We start from the raw sequence: 25,858 nt of genomic DNA, 5'->3' as shown, positions 1-25,858 counted from the left end.
TAGAGCATTCTACCCTAAGTGGATGAAGTGTTCTAATGGCATTATAGCTCTTCTAACTCTGGCTATACTGGTTGTTAAAGGCCCTCTCCCTCTTTATAGGCCCTTGCCTGCCTGGCTAAAAGACCGCCATGGTCCAAATGAGGGCCATAATGTGTGTAATTTGGAGCATTTTACGAGTGAGGGAACCAGGCTATGCAACACAACCTGCTTATTTCAGTTTATTTCGACCAATTACACATTCTCCACTTATGGTTCTTACAACAATTTATCTGGAACTAGATGTTCTGCTTGTGTGGCTTTTGTGTGCTTGTGTGGCTATTATGGTCACATTATGAATACGTTTTCAGCTGCAGAAAGTTGACAACAGTCAAGAGAAAGTAGACTCCTGGGTGTTAAGTTTTTAATTTGTAATGTAACATTACAGGAACAAGGGGTGATATTTCATCCTTGGGTAAAAGAGCACTACAGCTAATTTGAGTCTGGAATATTAAAAGCTAAAGCACTGTCCAAAGGCATTAAATGCAGCCTTTCTTTTTTGACAATCAAAATTCAATGCACTTTTCAAGATTATTAATTTGGAAATAATTTCTTTAATCTAATTTGAGGTTGTGGGAGCAGTTCAACTTCATATAGGATTCCTCTTCCCTATAGCTATAGATCACTCAACTTACAAAATAATTCAACCATTTCAGTTTTGCTTTTGCTCTAGACATAGTCCTTGCCCTTTACAATGAGTGTCTGCATATACAATATCTTAACGTCATGGGAAAATGTTTAGTCCTGAAAAAACAAAACATACAGAGATATGCACGTTAAATTAAAGAAATGTCAATATCGCTTACCTGGAAGTGTAACTCGAACTCCTTGATCGACTTCTAGAGCGGCTGTAGGAGTGTGAATTTGTGCAGGAATTACTTCTGCTGCGAGACCTACTCGGACTCTTGGATAGGCTTTTAGTACCTGAATTTAACGAACTTTCATCACTTGAACTCTCCTGGTTCCGAGGTCGCCGATTTAGGCGGGCAGTCTTTCGAACTTCATCAAACAGGGATCCAGGTCGCACTCTATTTTTGCTTTTTATCTCTATTCTAACACCCTGAGGTTTACTTTCTTGTTCTGTGTTAGTATTGACAATGGCCATATTAACTGGGACTGGAGCTGCCTTCATGCTGGTAGGACCCTGTACAGGTTTCCATTTATTGTCCACCACCAAGTTATTAGAATTTGTAATATGTTCGTTTTGATTCCGATTGTTCTCACCTATCAAAAGTGGTAATGAATTATTTAATTTTCCAGTTTTGTCATTAACTTTAAGATTTTCTTTTTCATTCTCACTTTTTGTGAGACTGAGAAAGCCTTTCTCAGCATACTCTCCTGGTAAAGGCTGGCCACTGTTAATTATGGATGGACCGGCAGCTGTGACTGCTGGGGAGGACACTTCTGCATTATTTTCTGGTGAGCTATGATCAGGAGTACAGATATCCATATCATCATCTGACTGAGAATCACCTTCAGTACCAACTTCTCTCTTCTTGCCAGAGACAAAAGCAAGCGTGTCTCCTGAATCATGATGTGTTGCTGAGTTTGAAATATTTGAAGAGCTGGTTGGGTCACTAGCCTCTTTACATGGAAGGCTGAGACCTGTCAGTTGAGTACATTCAGTTTTTCTACTGGTCTTGAAATTTTGAGTGGTTTTGTTTTCAGATGGTTGGCGTTTATCTTTTTTCACAAATTTGGATATTGGCTTTTCAATGACAACTTCCTCCTCTTCCTCCTCACCAAACTCTAATGGAGGCTGCCATATTAAAGCTGGCTTCCGTCTCTGATGTTTTTCCTTCTTCTCTTTTTTCAACCTTGCCTTTTCTTTTGTTTTCTTTAAACGCGCCTTTTTTAAGTTTTTCTTCGTAGACCTGTGCTTATGTTTCTTGGACTTTTCTCTGCGATTTTCAGAAGCAGAGTGGAACTTCTCAACGTCAGATGAGACGGGCTTACCATTTGAATTTTTATCAGAAATGACAGGTTTCTGATTTTCAGGAGATGGCGGTTTTGAATTCAAATCACGTTTATCATCACAGACTTCCATTTCAGAGTCAGAGCTAGCTTCGCCTTCTTCCTTGCCAGAAGATGGGATGGGATCATCAGGAAGGTGCTTGCTTTCTACTTTTTCTGTAACTGGTGTAGATTCAACCTTACTATTTGCCTCTGCAGGTCTACTTGTGTTTTCATCATCAGGGTGTTTGTCAGAAGGTATTTTTTCTTCTTGGTTAGGTTTTTCAGAAAACTTGGTGTTCGCGTCACTACCTAATGCTGATTCCTGATCAACTGTGTTTGAAATGAGATTGGATGCACATGTTTGATCACATTTTGAGTTTTTATTTGTGCTGAAATGGGGATTATTTGTTGCGTTTTCATGAACTGTTTTGTGCATTTTCTTTTGACTAGATTTCCCTTCTATAGAATCAATGAATTCCATAGCTGTGCTCTGATCTGTTTCATTATAATCTACAGTTGACTGGCTGTTAAGTATACTTTCAGAGCTACTTTCTATTGTCTTTACAGTAAGGTTTTTCTTTTGTTTAATAGTTTTCATCTTATGATTACGTCTGACATTTTCGTTGTCTGAATCAGATGTTGATGACCTAGAACAAGATGAATTAGCACTGTGATATCTGTTCTGGGATTGAGATGTGGCTGTGTACCGAGATCCTGATCTCGAGCTAGTACGACTTCTTGACCTAGAGTAAGATCTGGTGTATGATCTACTTCTAGAAGATCTGCTCTTTGACTTTTGTCGATAGCCTGAGCTCTCTTCACTTTGGTCGCTGTCTGTACGTGTCTGGCGCTTATTGTATGACCGGGCATAAGTCTGCTTTACTTGGGATACTCCACCACTCTGAACTGTAACTGCACTAGAAGCCTTTGCCTTTATTTCTTGAATTCTTTCATATGATGGCTTCCAGGGCTTTAGGCCAGGTTTCCATCTTGAAGGTGGAGGGCTATCACTCAAAGGCATTAAAGGAACACTTTCTGATTCAGTGGTTACTTTTTTCTCATTATGTTCTACAACTGGTTTGGGGAGGTCATTTTTTTTAGATTTACTTTCAACTCCTCTAGATGAATTATTTTTGGGTGATTTAGACACTGACCTGCGATGTCTGGACCTAGAGCTCGACTTTGATCTTGTTCTAGATCTTGTACTGGATCTAGACCGCGACCTTGATCTGGAGCTTGACCTACTTCGCGTTCTGGTTGAAGATTCAGATGCAGTTCTTGACCTTGAATGTTCTCTAGAGTATGACCTTGACCTGGACTTAGAGTATGACTTTGATTTTCTTGATGATGAAGAATAAGACTGCTCCTTGTCAGATTTAGACCACTCTCTTTTAGATGAAGGCCTTGAAGACACAGAGGATGAAGATGGTGAAGATGATGATCTTCTTTCTTGAGCATGGGAACTTTTCGTTCGTTTGAGAGAAGAACGAGATACTCCCAATTCTAGGCCTGCTTTTTTTTCTGGCTTTGGCTGTTTAATCTTTCTGGATTGTTTCTGTTTTTTTGACTTCTTTTTATGTTTTGACCTTTTATCCTTTTTACGTTTCTCTTTACTTAAATCTGAATAATATCCATCATGTGACCAAGACCTTGACCTTTGGGACAAACTTCTATGTTCCCTTCTTTTGCCATCATTTAACCTACCAAGAAAGTAACAATGCATTACAAGAGAAAAGGTTTTGACTATGCATTACTCTTTTATTGTAGTACAACCAATACAAACATAGAGGACTACATTAAACCCAACATTTTGGTTTCCATACCCTTTCACAGAGTATTACGTTACTTATTAGAAGTAAATGAGAAAATGTTTTTTAAGTGTTGACCTTTTTGTTTTATAATATTAAAAAACCTTTCTGTTATTTTACCCAGAGGCCACTATTCAGAATAAAGCCTAAATATCTTCATAAATAATACTAAATTTGATTTTGAAAACAAGTTTCAAATTAGACACTGTTCCATAAATTCAATTTGTCCCACTTGATAGTTTGGTTTAGATAAAACAAGACTGTTAAGAAATAAAAAACAAACATTCTGATAATTGTCTTGTGTTATGGAAAATGAGTGAAAAATAGTACAGGTGGTACATTACTTGCAACTTACAATGTGCTAAATTGATCGGAGGGACAATGGTTTGGGGAAAGCAGAGCTCACTTGTGTGACGTATATTGTCATCCCTACTAAATGTTTGACAATAACATTATTCCATAGAAACAGCTATAATTAAGAGTTGTTACCTCCAGCCTTCCCTACCCTAGCTTCCAACCATCCAGCCCACACATTTCAGTTATAACCAATCAATGCTGTAAGGCTAACAAAGACTTTTACCAGTACCATGTTCATGTGCCCTTTATTTGCAACGTTGGTACAGATATGCCAACTGCGGACTTTTACTTGCCATAAATTGTACAGCAAGCATAAAATAAAAAGTATACTGATATAGAAGATACAACTTGTACTACTGACAGTCCTAATACTTGAAAAAGGTCTTAATAGTCTATATACACGCCTTATAGATATATTCAACAGAGTTTACAGTAATAACAACATACTTGTCTCCTTTACTCCATTTTTCTCCACTTGAAGGTTGGTAAGCTCTTACTCTCTGCATTTCTTCTTTCCAGTGAGGAGGCGTCTCACTGCTTTTATCATCATCTTCAGATTCTGAACAAGATCTTGACCGAGGCGGTGTGTGATATCGCTAAAATCACAGAAAATAGCCAATGAAATCAAATAGAGAGCAGACATACATATAAACAGACAACCTAACTGGAAGGTTCACATTTTGTATTAAAAAGAAATACTTACTTGTAGTAACTGGTTTGCAGCCTTTAGTTTGGCAGATCACATGCTTTTCAAACTGCTTTCATCTTGCATTGGGCATTGCAAGTTGGTTTTCTCTGAAATAAATGTTTTCATCTTAAGCCCCAAACCAAAACCCATAAAGCAGCAGGAAAAAGACTGCCTCTTAGATCATGGTTTAGAAGGAGGGTAAGAGAAAGTATGGAGGCCAGTGTATTCATACTGGTGCAGTACAAATGTGATGAAGTATGATCCTATAAATGCATCTGAAGCACTACAAGCTGCAAACTGATTGTTACAGCTAACATTTTTGGTTTGCAGCATGTGCTGCTTTAGATCCCACACTCCTCTCGAAAGCAGTAATAGGTTATGTCAGGATCAAAGTTTTAAAGACACTGTGCCCAACTTGTGTTCCATTTTATCTGAATAGCCAACTTGTATTTGTAATTTTTGTATTCATAATCCATCCATTCATAATTGCTATTTAAGGAAACATTGACCTTGTTTCACTTATTTTTACCATGTATATGTTTTATGGCTAAAGATTCTCATATAAACATAAAAGTAGGATAATGATCCAAAATTGCAGCTTTTGAACGAGCCTTTTAGTTCAGGATCTCCATTCAAATTCAGAATAATTTGAGTATCACCCATGTAAAATCATTTGAGTATCATCCATGTGTCCACAATAAAAGTGAAAAACATACCCACATAGAAACTGAAGATGATGAGGCTCAATGATGAGCATTGGGGGACACGGTAGTTGAATGTTTTAAAGGCAGGATGACAGTGGGCCATACAGACTGGCTGAGTACATCCCTTCAAGAAGGAAATGAACAAACTAAGTATAGTGCCCTACAGACCAACTGCTGACAGCCCGCTCAGGAACAGGTCATGAGAAACTGTGATGAAAGCCACTGAACAGTCAAGAAAATCGAGGGCTGAAGATCCCCTGGCATCCATAACAATACAGATGTCATTGCTGGTGGCCATCACCAATTTTTCAGTACTGAGCCTGAATTGAAAATCTGATTGATACAAGTTAAGAAGAGAATTCAAACACACAAAGTGATGGGAGGAATGCTTGTAATTTGTCTACCCACTGGCATTGGCTTGGGGTAGCATCCCAACCCAGGTCAAGAGGACCTGGCTTGGCAGTTCGGGCTGGACTGTTCCTACTGGAGAAGGGTCAAGTCTGATCTGCATGTCACTGGGACTAATCTAAGGTGGCATGGTAAATTAGAGAAGATGTGGGCGATAAGGTTGTTACCTATGGCAACACCTTTTCTGGTCAAGATCATCTAATTGCAGATTCTTCAAACCTATGAATTTCCCCAGGCACCAGACTGGATCCAGAGAATTTTGACAGCATTTGCCTTGCGAGTCAGTAGATTGTCTCCTCCACCAAGATGCAACGTAAGGAAAATGTCACTTACCCAGTGTACATCTGTTTGTGGCATGAGTCGCTGCAGATTCACATGCTGTGCACAGTCCGCCGTCTGGTGTTGGGCTCGGAGTGTTACAAGTTGTTTTTTTCTTCGAAGAAGTCTTTTCGAGTCACGAGACCGAGGGACTCCTCCCCTTTCGATTCCATTGCGCATGGGCGTCGACTCCATCTTAGATTGTTTTTTTTCTGCCATCGGGTTCGGACATGTTCCTTTTCGCTCCGTGTTTCGGGTCGGAAAGTTAGTTACTGACATCAGTTTCTTTGCTATCTCTGTCTCAGTCATCAGATGCTGAACCAATAGAAATCAGAATATGCCAGAATGCAGATCTGTAGACTATATTATTATTGATGGAGAGCACAAATCCATTCCACAGAATGGGGGGGGGGGGGGGGGGTTGGTGAGAAACAGGCAGTTAGAATCTTTACAAGAAAAGGCTTTACCAAATTGACTTGTTATTCCAATTTCTAATCACAGATTCCTCGTCTTGCGAAAAGATACAAAATCAGTACCTCCCCAAGTGGTGGGTCTGTGGAATGGCTCAGAGCAGAAAATCTTGTAGGACTGACTGGTAAAAGGGCCCGTCCCGCTAGACCTGGCCATCCAGGCTGCAGTGCTTTGTGAACGTGTCAGTGACACCCACAGACCAGCCTGGCCGATGTGTGGAAGATCACATGCAAGCAAAGAGATAGCAGACTTTGCTCTAGCGGAATGAGCACATTCCTTCTGAGGCTGCTTTTTTAGCATGTCCATAGGAGACAATCCCTAGGGATATGGCTCTCTTTCGCACCCCTTTCCTATTTTTCACACAAAAGAGACCCATAAACAGCTGAACATCTAAAAATGATCCCTAGTCTGATCAATGTAAACACTGAGGTCCCTCTTTTGGTCAAGACAGTGGAGCACTTCCTTCTTCTTGGAGGGGGAGATGGAGCGTAGAAAGATAGCAAGTTGAAGGACTGCCTCATATGGAAGGGCATAACTACCTTTGGCAAGATTGCCACTTTTGTCTGGAAGAATGACATATGGCTGTTAGATGGATCAGGCCAGGAGTTCACTCACTCATCTAGCAGATGTAATGGCGATGAGGACTGCTCTTTGATGGTCAGCAGGCGTAAAGGCCAGCTGTGCATCGGTTCAAAGAAAGTGCACATCAGGTAAGAGAAACCAAATTGGGGTCCCACTTTGGTATCAGAAAAAATGTTGCTGGGAATAAGTGGGTCAGTCCTTTCAAGAAACCAACACAACAGGTGGTTTTATAAGTAATGGCCAATCTCGCAAACATAAAAATGTTGAAAGATAATCCTTAACTGTTGCCACAGTAAGGTCTTGCTGGGCTAAAGACAGGGAAAACAGCATAATACTAGCAACTCTGCATTCAAGGGTTGGGTGTAACAGGGAGAACACCATTGCCTATACCATTTTGGTGGATGGACATCTGGCAGCCAAGATGACACCAACCACTTCAGAAAGGAGTTTAAAAAGACAAAAACTGTCACCAATAAATCTCCGTGCATGGAGGTGCCGGTTGTGCGGGGTCAGATGAAGAATCCGCCCTGCTGCTGAGACAGGATGTATTCCCGAAGGGGCAGCTGGATCAGAGAACAAAAGCTCATGGCCAAAAGTTCCAGGTACCACACTCTCCTCACCAAATCCAATGTCTTGGGTAGATCTTTCCTGATCATTTTTAATACGCTGGGCAGGAGAGGAAGGGGCGGAAAGGCAAACAGAATTCTTAAGCCCCAGCTGAGATGCAAGGCATCTCTGAGGGAGAAGTGCTTTGTGCATTCGAAGACACATAAACCTTGACACTGCAAGTTCACTGTGGTAGTAAATTGATCAAACTGGGGTACTCCTGTCACTCAAAGATGCCATGTACCTCAGATAGTAACTACTATATGTGATTCTCTAGGCAATTTCAGCTGAGTTTGTCTGCACTCGGTTTTAAAGATCCTGCCAAGTGCTCAGCTATCAGTGGACTGCCCTAAACATACTGCTACTTTCAGGGACGTAAAGCATATGAGTGTAGGTCCCCAGTCCCAACTCCTCCCTGTTTGCTGCAATACCACACACTGATTGTGTTGTCTGAGAACCTGCAAGCGCTCCCCCTCGATGGTCGGGAGGAATGCCTTCAGAGCCAAGTGAATCACTCACAACTCTAGCAGGCAGATGTAAAGCCAAGTCTCCAGAGACGAGAGTCCTTTCCTGAGTGGCCTTCCAAACACAGCAAAAATGCATCAGTCACAACCATCAGTTCGTGGGTGGGAAAAGGAGGAGGGTCTGGTGCTGGTCCATTTGCGGTCACTCAGCTTCCACTGCAGGCCTTTCGCAGTCTCCGCCAACACTTGGACGGACTCGGACAGGTTCCCTTAGTGCTGAGCCTACTGAACCTTCAGATACCATTACAGACCAAATGTGCCATCTGGTGAGGTGTTCAAGCAGGACACAGGAGGCCAAGAGGCCTCCGAGCCGCTCTGACTAAGAACCAGGTCAAGGGTTAAAACATTGAGATCATAACCTGAATGTCTTGGGCTCGTTGAGAGGGAGGAAAGGCTCAGAAAAGCACTGTGTTCAGGATGGCTTCAATAAAGGGGAGTCGCTGTGAAGCAGTTGGTGTGGCTTCGGCATGTTGATGTAAAAACCCAGCAATGTCAGCAGGTCGGTTGTCATCTGAAGGTGACTTATGTCTGCTGGAGTCAAGACCCCTCTCAGAAGCCACATTTTGAGGTATGGAAAGACTGGTATTCCCAACCTTAGTAGACGGGCTGCAACCACCTCTATCAACCTTTGTGTACACCTGAGGTGCACTGGTTAGGTCAAAGCGGAGCACGGAAAACTGAAAGTGCTCCTGTCCTACATAGAACTACAGGTCAAGTTTCTTGGACTGCAGGATAGGGTTGAGGAAATAGGTGTCATCCAAATCCAATGACACCATCAAGTCTGCTGGATCAAGGGCAGAACCTGGGCCAAGGTTAGTATTTTGAACTTGTCCTTCCTGAGAAAGCATTTCAAAGGGCACAGATTGAGGACAAGATGGAGGCCTCCATCCTTTTTCGGCAAAAGGAAACATTGGAAGTAAGAGTCACTCCTGATCTTTGAAGCTGGCACCCTTTTTTTTGGCTTGCTTGGCCAAGAGAGCTTGAACTTCTCGGAGTATGGGCAAGTGATCCTGCTAGAGGTGTTGTGATGTTGGAGGCATAACTGAAGGATAACAAAGGAAGGGTAAGGAGTAACCATAGTCCACAATATGTAGCACCCATTGGTTGGATGTGATGCACCATGACCCGGAGAGGAATTTGGTGACGATTCCCTCCTGTCGATTGTGATCTTCTGATGATAAATTAATGTAGTTTTGGGGCAGCAGAAGGAAGGAGGCTGCGGCTTGAGAAGTAAGATGCCCCCGGGGGCCTGGACACTGCTGGCCTGATCCCCAGCCTCTAACTCAAAAGAGTTAGTGCATATGTAATGTTAATGCATATACTGATGCAGACTGTGGTGATATCCTCTGCCAAAGCCTTGATAGAAGTGAGCTTGTTGTAGGGACTGCTAAAAAGGCAGAGCTATGCCTAGAGAGTGACCAGAGGGGCTTTGCTTACATCTTTCTAAGCTAAGGTTCAGTAATGCCTTATCTGGTAGAGACATTCTAGCTGTTGATTCCTTACCTTACAATTTCCCCCAGGAGTCACTCTGGATCTGGAGATGTTTCATGAGCAGTAGCCCTGCACGCCATCAGGTGGCGTCTGTCAGATTCACGTCCGTTGTCTGTGTCGGGCATGCCGGACATGAGGTTGTGGGTCCAAGGCGCCACCCCGGCACGCTGATGTAATTTTTTTCTCACGACTTATCACGCCAGAAGTACGAGGACACTGACCACTGATGCGTCAAAAACTAGGGGCCTGAAAGGGAAGTCCTTGTCCCTAGAAGTCAGTTTGAAGAGCAGGGAGGATGGGTGAGTCATTAAGGAATTTGCAACTAGAATATTTTTCTACCAGATAAGGTTTTACCAAAGGTAACTTGTTCATCTGATAGACTTCTAGTTGCAGATTCCTTACCTTAGACTAGATACCCAAGAATGAAAATGTCACTTACCCAGTGTACATCTGTTCGTGGCATCAGTCGCAGTAGATTCGCATGTTCTGCAATAGCTCGCCATCTGGTGTTGGGCCGGAGTGTTACAAGTTGTTTTTCTTCGAAGAAGTCTTTCGAGTCACGGGACCGAGTGACTCCTCCTTTCGTCTCCATTGCGCATGGGCGTCGACTCCATCTTCGATTGTTTTTCCCCGCAGAGGGTGAGGTAGGAGTTGAATTGTAGTAATAGTGCCCATGCAATGGAGTGACTAAGTATGCACCTATTTAAGGTTGAGATGATACATATATAAATAATTGGAGGTAACTTCCAAACTGCTACAGGCTCCCGGGGAGGCGGGTGGGCACATGCGAATCTACTGCGACTGATGCCACGAACAGATGTACACTGGGTAAGTGACATTTTCAGTTCGATGGCATCTGTCGCTGTAGATACGCATGTTCTGCATAGACTAGTAAGCAGTTATTTCCCCAAAAGCGGTGGATCAGCCTGTAGGAGTGGAAGTAGTCTGAAATAATGTCCTTAATACGGCTTGACCTACTGTGGCTTGTTGTGCGGATAACACGTCTACACAGTAGTGCTTGGTGAATGTGTGAGGCGTAGACCATGTGGCTGCCTTACATATTTCTTGCATTGGGATGTTTCCTAGGAAGGCCATGGTAGCACCTTTCTTTCTGGTTGAGTGTGCCCTTGGTGTAATGGGCAGCTGTCGTTTAGCTTTAAGGTAGCAGATTTGGATGCATTTAACTATCCATCTGGCTATACCTTGTTTTGAAATTGGGTTTCCTGCGTGAGGTTTTTGAAAGGCAATAAAGAGTTGTTTAGTCTTTCTGATGTTTTTTGTTCTGTCAATGTAATACATCAATGCTCTTTTGACATCTAATGTATGTAGTGCCCTTTCAGCTACGGTATCTGGCTGTGGAAAGAACACTGGAAGTTCCACTGTTTGATTTAGATGGAACGGTGAAATAACCTTTGGCAAAAATTTAGGATTGGTCCTTAGGACGACTTTATTTTTGTGTAGTTGTATAAAAGGTTCCTGTATTGTAAACGCCTGAATCTCGCTTACTCTTCTTAGGGAAGTAATGGCGATGAGAAATGCCACCTTCCAGGTTAGGAACTGTATTTCGCAGGAGTGCATGGGTTCAAAAGGTGGACCCATAAGTCTAGTTAGGACAACATTTAGGTTCCATGAAGGAACAGGTAGTGTTCTTGGTGGTATAATTCTCCTAAGGCCTTCCATGAATGCTTTAATGACTGGTATCTTATATAGGGAAGTTGAATAGGTAGTCTGCAGGTATGCAGATATTGCTGCAAGGTGAATTTTAATGGAAGAGAAAGCTAGGTTAGATTTTTGTAAGTGAAGCAAGTAACCCACTACATGTTCTGGAGTTGTGTGTAATGGTTGTATTTGATTAATATGGCAGTAGCAAACAAACCTCTTCCATTTACTTGCATAGCAGTGCCTGGTGGATGGCCTTCTGGCTTGTTTTATGACTTCCATACATTCTTGGGTAAGTTGTAAGTGCCCGAATTCTAGGATTTCAGGAGCCAGACTGCTAGATTCAGCGATGCTGGATCTGGGTGTCTGATCTTTTGGTTGTGCTGTGTCAACAGATCCGGCCTGTTGGGCAATTTGATGCAGGGTACCACTGATAGGTCTAGCAGCGTTGTGTACCAGGGTTGCCTTGCCCAAGTTGGTGCTATCAATATGAGTTTGAGTTTGCTTTGACTGAGTTTGTTTACCAGGTAAGGAAGGAGAGGGAGAGGAGGAAAAGCGTAAGCAAATATCCCTGACCAGTTCATCCATAGGGCATTGCCTTGGGATTGTTTGTGTGGGTATCTGGATGCGAAGCTTTGGCATTTTGCGTTCTCCCTTGTCGCAAACAAGTCTATCTGAGGTGTTCCCCAGAGTTTGAAATAAGTGTTCAGAATTTGGGGGTGAATTTCCCATTCGTGGACCTGTTGGTGATCTCGAGAGAGATTGTCTGCGAGTTGATTTTGGATCCCTGGTATAAACTGTGCAATTAGGCGAATTTGGTTGTGAATTGCCCAATGCCAAATTTTCTGTGCTAGCAGGCTTAACTGCGTGGAGTGCGTCCCTCCCTGCTTGTTTAGATAATACATTGTTGTCATGTTGTCTGTTTTGACGAGAATGTATTTGTGAACTATTATTGGTTGGAAAGCTTTTAGTGCTTGAAAAACTGCTAGAAGTTCTAGGTGATTGATATGCAGTTTTGTTTGATGTACGTTCCATTGTCCTTGTATGCTGTGTTGATCGAGGTGTGCTCCCCACCCTGTCATGGAAGCATCTGTTGTTATTACGTATTGTGGCACTGGGTCTTGGAAAGGCCGCCCCTTGTTTAAATTTATGTTGTTCCACCACAGAAGCGAGAGGTAAGTTTGGCGGTCTATTAACACCAGATCTAGAAGGTGACCCTGTGCTTGAGACCACTGTGATGCTAGGCATTGTTGTAAGGGCCTCATGTGCAGTCTTGCGTTTGGGACAATGGCTATGCATGATGACATCATGCCTAGGAGTTGCAATACCATCTTTGCCTGTATCTTTTGTGTTGGATACATGCGTTGTATGATGGTGTTGAAATTTAGAATTCTTTGTGGACTTGGAGTGGCCACTCCCTTTGATGTGTCTAATATGGCTCCTAGGTATTGTTGTACCTTGCGCGGCAGAATGTTGGATTTTGTAAAGTTGACGGTGAACCCGAGTTTGAAGAGGGTTTGTATGATCTGATTTGTGTGATTTGAGCACTGTATGAACGAATGGGCCTTGATTAGCCAGTCGTCCAAATATGGGAACACATGTATTTGCTGCCTTCTTATGTGTGCAGCGACTACCGCTAGACATTTGGTAAAGACTCTTGGTGCTGTTGTTAATCCGAAAGGCAGTACCTTGAATTGGTAATGTATTCCTTTGAATACAAACCTTAGGTATTTCCTGTGCGATGGGTGTATTGGTATATGGAAATAAGCATCCTTGAGGTCTAAAGTTGCCATGTAGTCGTGTAGTTTTAGCAATGGCAACACTTCTTGTAGTGTGACCATGTGGAAGTGGTCTGATTTGATGAAAGTGTTCACTACTCTGAGGTCTAGGATTGGTCTCAGCGTTTTGTCCTTCTTTGGTATCAGAAAGTACAGTGAGTAAACTCCTGTGTTTATTTGTGTGTTTGGTACTAATTCGATTGCATTCTTTTGCAATAGTGCCTGCACTTCTATCTCCAGGAGATTGGAATGGTGTGTTGTTAAATTTTGTGCTTTTGGTGGTATGTTTGGAGGGAATTGTAGAAATTCTATGCAATAACCATGTTGGATAATTGCTAGAACCCAAGTGTCTGTAGTGATTTCCTCCCATGCTTTGTAATAATGACCTATTCTTCCCCCCACTGGTGTTGTGTGGAGGGGGTGAGTGACATGTGAGTCATTGTTTAGTAGTAGGGGTTTTGGGGCTTTGAAATCTCCCTCTATTTCTAGGGAATTGCCCTCCTCTATATTGTCCCCGAAAACCTCCTCTATACTGTCCCTGGTAAGTGGACGGTGTTGCTTGTGAGGTGCTGGCTTGTGTGCTTTGACCCCGAAAGCCCCCTCGAAAGGGCGTTTTACGGAATGTGCTGTAATTCCCTCTGCTCTGCGGGGAGTAGAGTGCGCCCATGGCTTTGGCAGTGTCCGTATCTTTTTTGAGTTTCTCAATCGGTGTGTCCACTTCTGGACCGAACAGTTCTTTTTCATTAAAAGGCATATTGAGAACTGCTTGTTGAATCTCTGGTTTAAATCCAGACGTTCGGAGCCATGCATGCCTTCTGATAGTTACAGATGTATTAATTGTCCGTGCAGCTGTATCTGCAGCGTCCATGGAGGAACGTATCTGGTTGTTGGAGATGGTCTGTCCCTCCTCAACCACTTGTTTTGCCCTATTTTGGAAGTCTTTGGGCAGATGTTCAATGAGATGTTGCATCTCGTCCCAGTGGGCTCTGTCATAGCGCGCAAGTAGTGCCTGGGAGTTCGCGATGCGCCACTGGTTTGCAGCTTGTGCTACGACTCTTTTACCAGCTGCATCGAACTTGCGGCTTTATTTATCTGGGGGTGGTGCATCTCCAGATGTGTGAGAGTTGGCCCTTTTCCTAGCTGCTCCTACAACAACAGAGTCTGGTGGCAGCTGTGTAGTGATGAAAACCGGGTCCGTAGGAGGCGGCTTATACTTTTTTTCCACCCTTGGTGTGATTGCCCTACTTTTGACCGGCTCCTTAAATATGTCTTTTGCGTGCCGGAGCATACCAGGGAGCATAGGCAGGCTTTGGTATGAGCTGTGGGTGGAGGAGAGTGTGTTGAACAAGAAATCATCCTCGACCTGTTCCGAGTGGAGGCTTACGTTGTGAAATTGTGCTGCTCTAGCCACCACCTGAGAGTACGCGGTGCTGTCTTCTGGTGGAGATGGCTTTGTAGGGTATGCCTCCGGGCTGTTATCTGACACTGGGGCGTCGTATAGGTCCCACGCGTCCTGATCTTGGTCACCCTGGCTCATGGTGGTGTGAGCTGGGGAGTGTGATGGAGTTTGTGCTGGTGAAACGTTAATCACGGGCGGAGGAGAGGGTGGTGGTGTAACTCTTTTCACCACTTTTGGTTGTGGTGCTTGTTCCGTCTGGAACTCCAACCTTCTCTTTCTCCTAATGGGGGGAAGGGTGCTTATTTTTCCTGTCCCCTGCTGAATGAAGATACGCTTTTGCGTATGGTCTACATCAGTTGCTTGTAGCTCTTCCTCAAACCTATGCTTTTGCATTTGGGAGGTTAGCGAGTGCTCTTCTGTATAAGAGCCTGAAGCTGGGTCGCTTGCAGTTTGTTTCGGCATCGAAACTTTGTCTGCGTGTTTTTTCGGCTCCGAGGTGACTTTTTTCCTTTTCGGGGCCGAAACCTCTCGGCGTCGATCTGTTTCGGTGCCGCTGTCTCGGCGTCGAGCCGTGTCCACACCGGCATCTCGGTGTCGAGGCTTATCTCCAGCACTTTCTCGGTCCCGAGAAGGCTGCGTGCCGGTGTCTCGACCGGAGTCGGACGATCTCGGCACTGTTTGGGCCTTTTTCGGTGCCGACGGTCGGTCACCGAATTTATGGGTGGAGCCATGGCCTGGTGGCAGTGGCGTCCCCTGGGCCTTGTAAATGTTTCTTTGTGTGGTTTTCGACGTCTTACTCACGGTTTGTGTATCGTCGAATCCTTCGGAGTCTGAGTCTTGGATCGAGAAGGTACCTTCTTCTTCCTGTTCCTCGAACTCCCGTTGGGCTGTCGGTGCGGACGCCATTTGAAGTCTTCTGGCTCGACGGTCTCGGAGTGTTTTTCGGGACCGGAACGCACGACAGGCCTCGCAGGTGTCTTCGCTGTGCTCAGGTGACAGGCACAGGTTGCAGACCAAGTGTTGGTCTGTGTAGGGGTATTTATTGTGGCATTTGGGGCAGAAACGGAACGGGGTCCGTTCCATCGGCGTTCTTCAGCACGCGGTCGGGCCGACCAGGCCCCGACGGAGGATCGAAAAACTACCCCGAAGGGCACCGGAGCTCTTCGATCTTCGATGCGGTGTGGAATCTAAGTACGCCGATCCCGAACGCAACAATACCGACGAAAATCTTCCGAAATTAGCTAATTTTCCGTTCCGAAACTCGGAGCGACAGGAACACGTCCGAACCCGATGGCGGAAAAAAAACAATCGAAGATGGAGTCGACGCCCATGCGCAATGGAGACAAAAGGAGGAGTCACTCGGTCCCGTGACTCGAAAGACTTCTTCGAAGAAAAACAACTTGTAACACTCCGGCCCAACACCAGATGGCGAGCTATTGCAGAACATGCGTATCTACAGCGACAGATGCCATCGAACATAACATTCCCGGAGGTGGGTCTGCGAAGCAAGATCATACTAGGAATCCTACAGGACCGAACGGGAAAGTACCTGTCCCTTCGGACCTGACTGTCCAGGCAGTAGTGTTTGGTGAATGTTTGCAGAGATGCCCACGTTGCTACCTGACAGATATCCATGACTGAAGCTCCACGTGCTAACGCAGTGGTTGCAGCTGTCGCTCTGGTAGAATGAACATGCAAACCCTGCAGGAAATGCTTTTCAGCCAATGCGCAGCACAGTTTGATGCAGAGAATGACCCATCGGGAGAGGCTTCTCTTCTGCAACACCGACCATTCCTCGCACCCACATAACCAATGAAGTCACCCACCCAGAACTCTTTGGAACGATCAGGATAGAACTTCAACAGTTTTTTTCGGTCTCAGCGGTGGAGTCTCTCCCCTTCCTTAGAAACATGTGGGGGTGCGTGAAAAGTAGGCACGGTTATGGATTGATCTACATGAAAGGGCATGACCACCTTTGGCAAATAGAAGCCTTAGTGTGAAGCACCACTTTGTCAGAGTAGATGGTAAGATAGGCTGGCTTACATGATCATGCCTGCAGCGAGCTCACCCTGCGTCAGAAGCCTGAGGGGACAATTATGGGGCGGCTTAAAAGGAGCACACATAAGGAATGTCTGAACTAAATTCAAATGGCACTGGGGCATGATGAAAGAGGATGGAGGAAACATGTGGGAAAGCCATTTAAGGAACCTCCTAACAATAAGGGATTTAAAAAAGAGGATTGGTCAGGTAATCTCAGAAATAGATAAACATACTTGTCTGTGCATCATGCCAGAAATGTATTCCGCAAAAAGATTCTAACTGGAGTAAACCGTTTTAGTAAAGGGACGTTTGGCTGCCAAGATAAAGTTATAGACTTCGTGAAGGTAAAAAGCTGTCAACTTCCACTGCTCAATCTCCATGCAAGAAGGCAAGGACTAGACCGGTTCAGTGGAGAACTCCCCCCTGCTGCACATGTGCAGAGAAAAAAGTGCTGCACAGATCGAAGAAAACAACTTGCATGAATAATACTTCTCAAATCAACATGGCTCATGGAACTTTCCCCATAATCCTTCCAGGTCGGCACGTCTGGTGTATTCACGAGCCAAGGTAGCTGTTAACGGCCACATCATGTGAAAACCTCAAAGTATCAAACAAGAGTACCATCAGGCCACACAGAGCTGAAGCACACAAAGTGTCCATTTGCATGCTTTCTTTCAAGGTGTTATGTTGGTGGTGGTCTTTTTCTGTAAATGCTGGCCGTATGGATAAAGTATGGATCTGATTCTGAAGATAGGTGACATTTACTTTGGCAATGTTATTACGATTTGATAAGGAGTGAGGAAAAAAAAAGCGCCGAAAGGGAGTTAAGAATGTGCAGAACACAGCTAAAAGCGAATGAAGACAGCAGGCAGACATTCATGCACAACACTGCCATGGAACCAGTTGACTATCGGTCTAACAGGTAGTTTAAAAAAACACAGATGAAGAGATGCCAATGACATGGAGGTTCACCAATAGGTATGCTTTAACTATCAGACGTAGGGACATAATGCTAAAGATTCTTTGGTGACTGAGAATAACCTATGAACAAAAGAAAAATGGTCAACTCTGTCCTAGCAATGTAGCTCTATCCTACTTTGCAAAGCTAAATATTTAGCTAATCACAGTTAGGTGTGCAGTACAATGAAAGCCAATTCAATGAAGCACATGAGGAGTGATTACAAATAAAAAGAGACAAATGGAGTGACAATAGCTAAAACATACACAGGAGATGAATTCTGGGTGGAAGCGAGTTTCAACATTGTCTGGTGGACCTCATCAAGCTCTGTTTGTAATATTTGTATAACACAAACCTACCTAAAATGCAGTGGCATGCAGTACAGGAATACCAAGATACAGTCAGAGACTGGAGGGAGCTTCAGTTCTGAGAATGGAGAGGGACTGTTACTGGCCCTTTGCAGTGACAGTGTGTTATTTAAAGGTGTGCCTTCAGCTCTTTGATAATTGGAGCAGGGTTTGGTTAGTCCTGATGGAAACAATTCCAGATATTGGGTGCATAAACTGAGAATGATTGTTGTCTTCTTCCCTTCTTTGCACTTCTCAATTCTCCAATATGATGGTGTCCTGGATGTGGATCTGGCAAGAAGCACTGGCAGGGTGTAAATTGTCAGCCAGATAGCCAGGGAACCATTTGTGATGGCCTTGTAGATGATGCAGATGGTTCTGAAAATGGTATGGACAGAGAAAGGCACTGGAGTTCCATGAGGGTGTGGTTGATGTGGTTATATTTTGTCAGGTCTTTGAGGTGTGCTGCAGCTTTCAGGATGCCCCTAAAGAGGGCAAGTGTGGACGCTAAGGCCTTGGAGCAGGGTGTTGCTGCTATCTAGATGCAAGAGTGTGAGGACCTGAATAGCACTTCTGATATCGCGTTCTGGGAGGAATGGTTTCATTTCTTCAAAGTCCAATTTTTTTTTATAGATTAAGCTCTAATCTGACATCAACAATATAAAACATAGAAAATATTCATCAACAAATTCACATACATTCAAAACAAATCTACAACTGCTAAAACATCTTTGAAATAGAGTTTAGAAATGTAAAAAGAATATAACTAACTCATTTGGAAGAGATTTTACCATGTCAATCAATTCATGAACTTTTGAGAGTATACATTTAAAATACAATGGTATTCTACATCGATCTCTAGGGTCAACAACTGTCACGTTCGGACAGATGAAGAGTACATGCCTAAGGTCCTGTATCCCACATAATGGAAATCACCTATTTTGGTTGCACTACTGATGCCAGACCAATGTCTTTTATTAGCCTTTAAGGGCAAAATGCCTAGATGTAACATGACTATTCATTGCCTCAAGCAAAGAGATAACCATGTTTGGGTCTGCTAAAAAGCCATTGTATCGGGATAAGATTTTTATGATTTTAAAGACAAGCACTGGATGTCACTAGAATAACATTCTATGGGCTGTTCTTAAAAAATAAATACAAATAGCTTGAGGTGAGCAGGAGTACAGTCTGTAAGTGAACAACTCTACATTGCAATTGAGTAATGGCAACCCTGAGAGTGATATTACAAGCATAATTTTTTGTCCTTATATTAAAGGTTTCCCACTTTAACACATCTATCAGGGTACCATTTGAGGTATGTGTATGAATGAATGCCCATGAGTACATTTGCCATAGATATAATATATGCACTAGTAAGTGCAAATGTCAGGCCCAAGACTTGAACGGGAGATGCATTAATTTGCGAAGAATCTTCCTTCCATATAAATTAATGAACGAACGGCACTGGTTCTTTACCCTAAAAGGCATCAACTTGATCCTAGTAATATTTGTTGTAAAAATGTTAAAGAAATAAAGGATTCAGATTTTGTTGGCTATCAACTGGGGTAAAATAAAAAATGACATCCTTCGCATACAACAAAACATGCAAATCCTGAAAAAGCAAGTCGAGGGGGAAGATCTTAATATTAATGAATTGAGAAGGTAAATCAAAGATAAATAGAAAACAAAAGAGGAGCTAAAATACAAACCCATTTCAAACCATTTTCTGTTGGAATCTTGGGAAACAAACCCATGTTCCCACCCATTAGAACTTTACAATCTTCATAAATTTAAAGGTATCCCCAGTCGGACCAATTGCTTTTAGTGGGTTTTTCTACCCACCCTGTAAAAAAAAAATATTAATGAATATAGAATATAAAATCTGTGATTTAGACATGTCATATTTATCAATCAGGGTTTGGACTACTATGATGCTGTTGGATATTAAGTGTTTAAGTCTGAAACCCACCTGACCTTGAGGTATCACTCTAGTGGAATATGCCCACTTCTCTAAATGCTCCAGGATGCTTGCCATAGAGATCTTCCCTGTGGCATCAAGGAGACAGATCTGTCAGTAGTTGCATGGTGAAGAACGAGATTTTATTTTATGTAGAGAAACAACTGGACTCCTAGACCAGGAATACAGAATTTGCCCGGTCATAGCATTGTGAGAACAGAGGAGTGAGGAATTTACTCCAACTTTGTGCTTAATGGGATCTTGTCGAAGACCATGGCTGCAGTAAATTTAGGGTTTTTTCTAAAAGATATTTTCTATAAATATCTCAATCTGCAGGGGGGGGGTGGGGGGGGGGGGGGGGGGTCGGGGGGGTTGAGCTCCCCAGATATGATGGGTTGCGATTGGATTTTGTCCATAAAGTTGAGATAAGTAGTTTTGTTACTCAGGCATTAAGAAATGCAAGGGGAACTTCCTTACCACTGCTAAACTCAGCAACATGCTTCCAAAAGAATTTATGATTATTTTGCAGTGATGCATAATGGCAGTCCAACCAATTTCGATCAACCACTATTTTGTTCAACTTTAAGCAAGTGTTTCTTCTTTTTTACGTAGGACTTCTATTTCTTTGCCCGCCGAGTACTGAAAGTTCTATAATTTGCTTAGAAATTAGTTTCTTTGAGAGAGTGTTCCAGATAATCGGGAACTCTTTAAGGTCAATTGCTCCTTTACCATTCCCTTTATTCACAGACCAAGACCAAGACAAACTTAATTGAAATTGTAACTCAAGGATTGACTGAATATTGCATGATCACTGCCCTGATCAAACTGAACTTGGCGCTGAGAGAAATTACGCAACAGTTTGTATTTGGAAATCATATAAACAATAATTGAAAAACCATAAGCACCTCTTCTAATACAGGATGCCAGAACATCCCTTTCTAGACTCCCAATTAAAATCACCCCCTTTATACCCAACAGTAAATCCAAGAGCAGCCTTCCACATTTGCCTGCTATTTGATTGGATGGAAAAACGAGATCAGTAATAATCCAAGCTTCATTGAATTCCTTGTTCTTGTGGGCGATTAGAGCAGCGTTCAATATTTTAGCATCACAACTGCCCATAGTTATATGGAAATTTTGTTCCGACTTTAGGATGGATTCTATTTGGTCAAAGATCTCCATTAGGAGAGAACTGTATTGCCGATTAGGAGGCACATAAAAGTGTGTTTGTATGAGAGATGTTTGGCTTGGTCATTTTGAGCTTAACAAACTGGACATTACTGCAGGCCAGAGATATTACTTTTAAGTCCTACCAGAATCTTACAGAAAGAATGACGAGACCTCCTCTAGCATGCTCTTTCTTTACCCTCTATGCGGAGACATCAACTACATAACAGTCCATATTAAATTTGGCTACAGAACAAGTCTCTTGGAGGAAAATAATTGAAGGACTGAAATCTGCTAACATATTGAGTTTATAGGATCGCAGTCCTGGTAAATTCCAGGAGCTTATAACCAAGTTACTGTTAAAATGGAAGGTTGAAGGTGTTATTCAACTTATTTTCATTGAGCTTCCAGGTGAGCCAGGGCCAAGAAACATCATCATTTTTACAATCTAATGAGGGCAGATTAGTTTGTTGCCCTTTGCTGTCAACATGTACAGTAAATGTATAAGGAAGACCTTTTTTTGGAAACACTGTTGTAAGCAAGATTAGGGGAATGCAAAGACTTAGATTCCATATCACAGACTTGGCTATAACTCCTGTACGAAAATGGTGTGCAAATTATACCACCCTACATCTCAAAACCCTTGTTATACAGAATTTCACGGTCCTGTAAAACTATTGAAGGAATAAAGTTAGACTGAAATTCTACTCACGCAGTTGACAAGTCGTGTTCTTTGGAAAATAAACCAATTTTATTTCAGGCAAAGAGAGGGAATCTAGTTTTGGGGTAATTACGTAATAACCCTAAAATTCTGTGTCGTTTAGGGGATTACTACCGTTTGGCAAGAGGTCTGTAATCTCTATCAACTGAGAGAGATTGCGGAAATACTGGATACGGTTTCTGCCTGTGGTAACTCAATATATGAGTTTATTGCTGGAACAACGCAACATATTCCAGAGTATGTTGAGATTTATTGCTGTTTACTTTGGTGACTTTATTTGTCAATGCGCCATTTATATCAATTTGTGAAACAGGCTTTATACTTTGGAAACTTTTTGGGTAATTCTACAATTTGCTTTTCTTCTTTTAAATCTTTTCCTTAATTTAGAAGTGCTTGCCACTCAATCAATACTCAGGTCTAACTGTGGGGCCCAAGTGTTGCATTAGTCAAACTATCTTGATTGACACAGACTTCAAGCATTTAAGGATCGGAAAGCAGGGGAGAGAAACTGATTTTGAAGTCATCTTCTGGAGTGCCTAGGTTTCTGAAAATAATGTTTGTAGTACGTATACAGTTTGTCATTTTCCGTATTAATTTTATTGTTCCTGTTTGAGTCACATTTGATCTTATTTGAGGATTCCACTTAGGCGAGATTCCTGCTTGGACTGGAGGTATAGAATTTTGATTTCCTATTTGATGACTTTTCTTTATTATCGAAGTTGAACCATTTTGGCTAGTTAAATGTTTTTAAATTGTTGTCTGAATTTCAAAGTTGGGGTCAGAATTAGAAGATACCTTTCTCAAGGAATATCAAAACGGATTTGACTATTCTTTACAGAGCTAACATGGCTTCAGTGACATGGACAATCCGCGGAGGGATGGCAAGAGGGAGTTAAAGGAAAGTCAGGATAAGGTGAGAGATCCTCCACGGACTTGTGACAAGTTACTCGGCATTCTGTTAAAGAGCTCTAAAGTCTCATTTGCAGATATATTCCTACTTGTGCAGGGTAACAGGCTCCTGCCTAAATCTGGTATTGTGAAGTCCAGTGAGTGTGCCTATAATTGAAAAATCCCTGTAGCAGGAGGCTGTACAACTTTATCAATTAGGAAGCGTGGACTACCTGTGCCCACATTTGAAGAAGTTTTTACTGGAGAGGCTTTCAAGTGCGCCACTGAAATGTCAATATCTTGTTGGTCTTTGTTTATTATTTAGATAACTTTTAGCACATTACTTTCACTTCCTGCTTCTAATAAAGAAAGTTTGGGGACGAGTTCTGGAATGGCTGGAAGACCTTCTAATGTACAGACTTTTTTTTCTCCCTCCTTTTACTGTTTGCGCGCCTCCTTGGCTTCTCATAAAAATGAGGTTTCTATGTTTTTTATTGTCATGATTAGTAATTAAAATAAATGCTGTACTGATCTTCCTACTCAAAGAAGAGAAGACAAGGTATGAGCCAGACCAATTAGTTCTTGCTTGGAAAGATGACGCCTTTGTGGAGTTAAGTTTAAAACGGAAGGGCTTTAACTCCAAAGACAAAAAGTGAAACAAATCAGGTAACACTAGCCCAAGAAACAGATTCACAGTCATTCACCTCTCCCTGGATGGACTAGGATTGCTGCCTCCACCCACAAACTGGAGGAAAGATTTTTATTCGAGAGTTGAAGTGTTCAGCAAATGAAGACACGTTCCCACCTATTTTTGGCAAATTCCTTTCTTAAGTGCCAGTGAGGAAAATGGGTTGTGTGCCTATGAGAACTCTTCTGGTGAGTTGCGCTGATGCTGTCCACCAATTTCTTCATGCAATAGCTGGTGCTATGCTGCCTTGGTTTTCTTTGCAATGTGTTACATGAGGGAGCGTTTGTTGCCCAGGGTGAATGAGTGACTTGGTACTAGGTGCAATTTGGAGTTCAAGCCCGGTCTAATTCATGTCTTTGAGCCAAGTTTGGACTAGTTGTCGTTATTGTAGTAGTAAAAATAGTAGAAATTGCATCTTGTGGGCTTGTGCTTCAGGTGCATACTGGTCCTCCAAGTCTGGATGAGGTGTAGGTAGTGTTTAAGGTGTTGGATTATCTGAAGCAGAGAAGACTTTCAAATTGCTGTGTGACATTGGCATGCTGCTGAATTGTGATGTGATTATCCATAAGTAGAGTTCCAAAGGGGTGCACCTAGGGACTGAATGCTGAAGTTATGGAAGAAAATTGTACCCTGGGGGATTCCTAAAGGGAAAGTGATCTTTCAGGGTCAGAGGTGCAAATGTAGTGTCTTTGGATAGGCAGGAGAAACAGTGAAGGACATTGCAGGTGAATCTCTTTTGAGACGTAATTGTGTGTATCAGCGTGTAATGAGCAGCTAACCTGAAGGTGAAGATGCCCAGCAATATCAGGAAACTGTTTTCACCTTTAAATGTGATCAGCACAGCACAATCTACGGAGTTGTGCACAGACTGCTTTTTCAACGATCATGGTAATTAACATTAGATGAGCGGTTGGTCAGTAGTTAACAAGGTCATCAGGGAGTAGTGTGGATGTATTTGGCAGGTAAAAGACCTGGCCTGTCTTGAGAACTTGGAATATCCCAAGCATTATGGAGGGATTGACAAACGTATGTAGGAATGTCAAAGTTTCACCGTAAGCGGTTTTAATGACGGATGAGGGTAACATACAGGGAGTGCAGAATTATTAGGCAAGTTGTATTTTTGAGGATTCATTTTATTATTGAACAACAACCATGTTCTCAATGAACCCAAAAAACTCTTTAATATCAAAGCTGAATATTTTTGGAAGTAGTTTTTAGTTTGTTTTTAGTTTTAGCTATGTTAGGGGGATATCTGTGTGTGCAGGTGACTATTACTGTGCATAATTATTAGGCAACTTAACAAAAAAAAATATATACCCATTTCAATTATTTATTATTACCAGTGAAACCAATATAACATCTCAACATTCACAAATATACATTTCTGACATTCAAAAACAAAACAAAAACAAATCAGTGACTAATATAGCCACCTTTCTTTGCAAGGACACTCAAAAGCCTGCCATCCATGCATTCTGTCAGTGTTTTGATCTGTTCACCATCAACATTGCGTGCAGCAGCAACCACAGCCTACCAGACACTGTTCAGAGAGGTGTACTGTTTTCCCTCCTTGTAAATCTCACATTTGATGATGGACCACAGGTTCTCAATGGGGTTCAGATCAGGTGAACAAGGAGGCCATGTCATTAGATTTCCTTCTTTTATACCCTTTCTTGCCAGCCACGCTGTGGAGTACTTGGACACGTGTGATGGAGCATTGTCCTGCATGAAAACCATGTTTTTCTTGAAGGATGCAGACTTCTTCCTGTACCACTGCTTGAAGAAGGTGTCTTCCAGGAACTGGCAGTAGGACTGGGAGTTGAGCTTGACTCCATCCTCAACCCGAAAAGGCCCCACAAGCTCATCTTTGATGATACCAGCCCAAACCAGTACTCCACCTCCACCTTGCTGGCGTCTGAGTCGGACTGGAGCTCTCTGCCCTTTACCAATCCAGCCACGGGCCCATCCATCTGGCCCATCAAGACTCACTCTCATTTCATCAGTCCATAAAACCTTAGAAAAATCAGTCTTGAGATATTTCTTGGCCCAGTCTTGACGTTTCAGCTTGTGTGTCTTGTTCAGTGGTGGTCGTCTTTCAGCCTTTCTTACCTTGGCCATGTCTCTGAGTATTGCACACCTTGTGCTTTTGGGCACTCCAGTGATGTTGCAGCTCTGAAATATGGCCAAACTGGTGGCAAGTGGCATCGTGGCAGCTGCACGCTTGACTTTTCTCAGTTCATGGGCAGTTATTTTGCGCCTTGGTTTTTCCACACGCTTCTTGCGACCCTGTTGACTATTTTGAATGAA

General features: G+C 42.7%; 1 protein-coding gene across 4 annotated transcripts in view; it reads right to left on the bottom strand.

Annotated features, from left to right (window-relative positions):
* The window catches only part of NKTR (natural killer cell triggering receptor), a 464,854-nt gene that overhangs the window by 165,718 nt on the left and 273,278 nt on the right, over positions 1 to 25,858 (bottom strand). For all 4 annotated transcript variants that reach the window (XM_069211010.1, XM_069211011.1, XM_069211012.1 and 1 more), the window contains 2 exons: positions 4,605 to 4,753; positions 843 to 3,692 (listed from right to left, as the gene is read on the bottom strand). In XM_069211010.1, the coding sequence (XP_069067111.1) occupies positions 843 to 3,692; positions 4,605 to 4,753 (2,999 nt within the window). The remainder of the gene's footprint in view (positions 1 to 842; positions 3,693 to 4,604; positions 4,754 to 25,858) is intronic.

This window comes from Pleurodeles waltl, chromosome 10 (assembly GCF_031143425.1).
Source record: "Pleurodeles waltl isolate 20211129_DDA chromosome 10, aPleWal1.hap1.20221129, whole genome shotgun sequence".
Taxonomy (NCBI): Eukaryota; Metazoa; Chordata; class Amphibia; order Caudata; family Salamandridae; genus Pleurodeles; species Pleurodeles waltl.
This window is presented reverse-complemented; position numbering and strand designations above follow the sequence as displayed.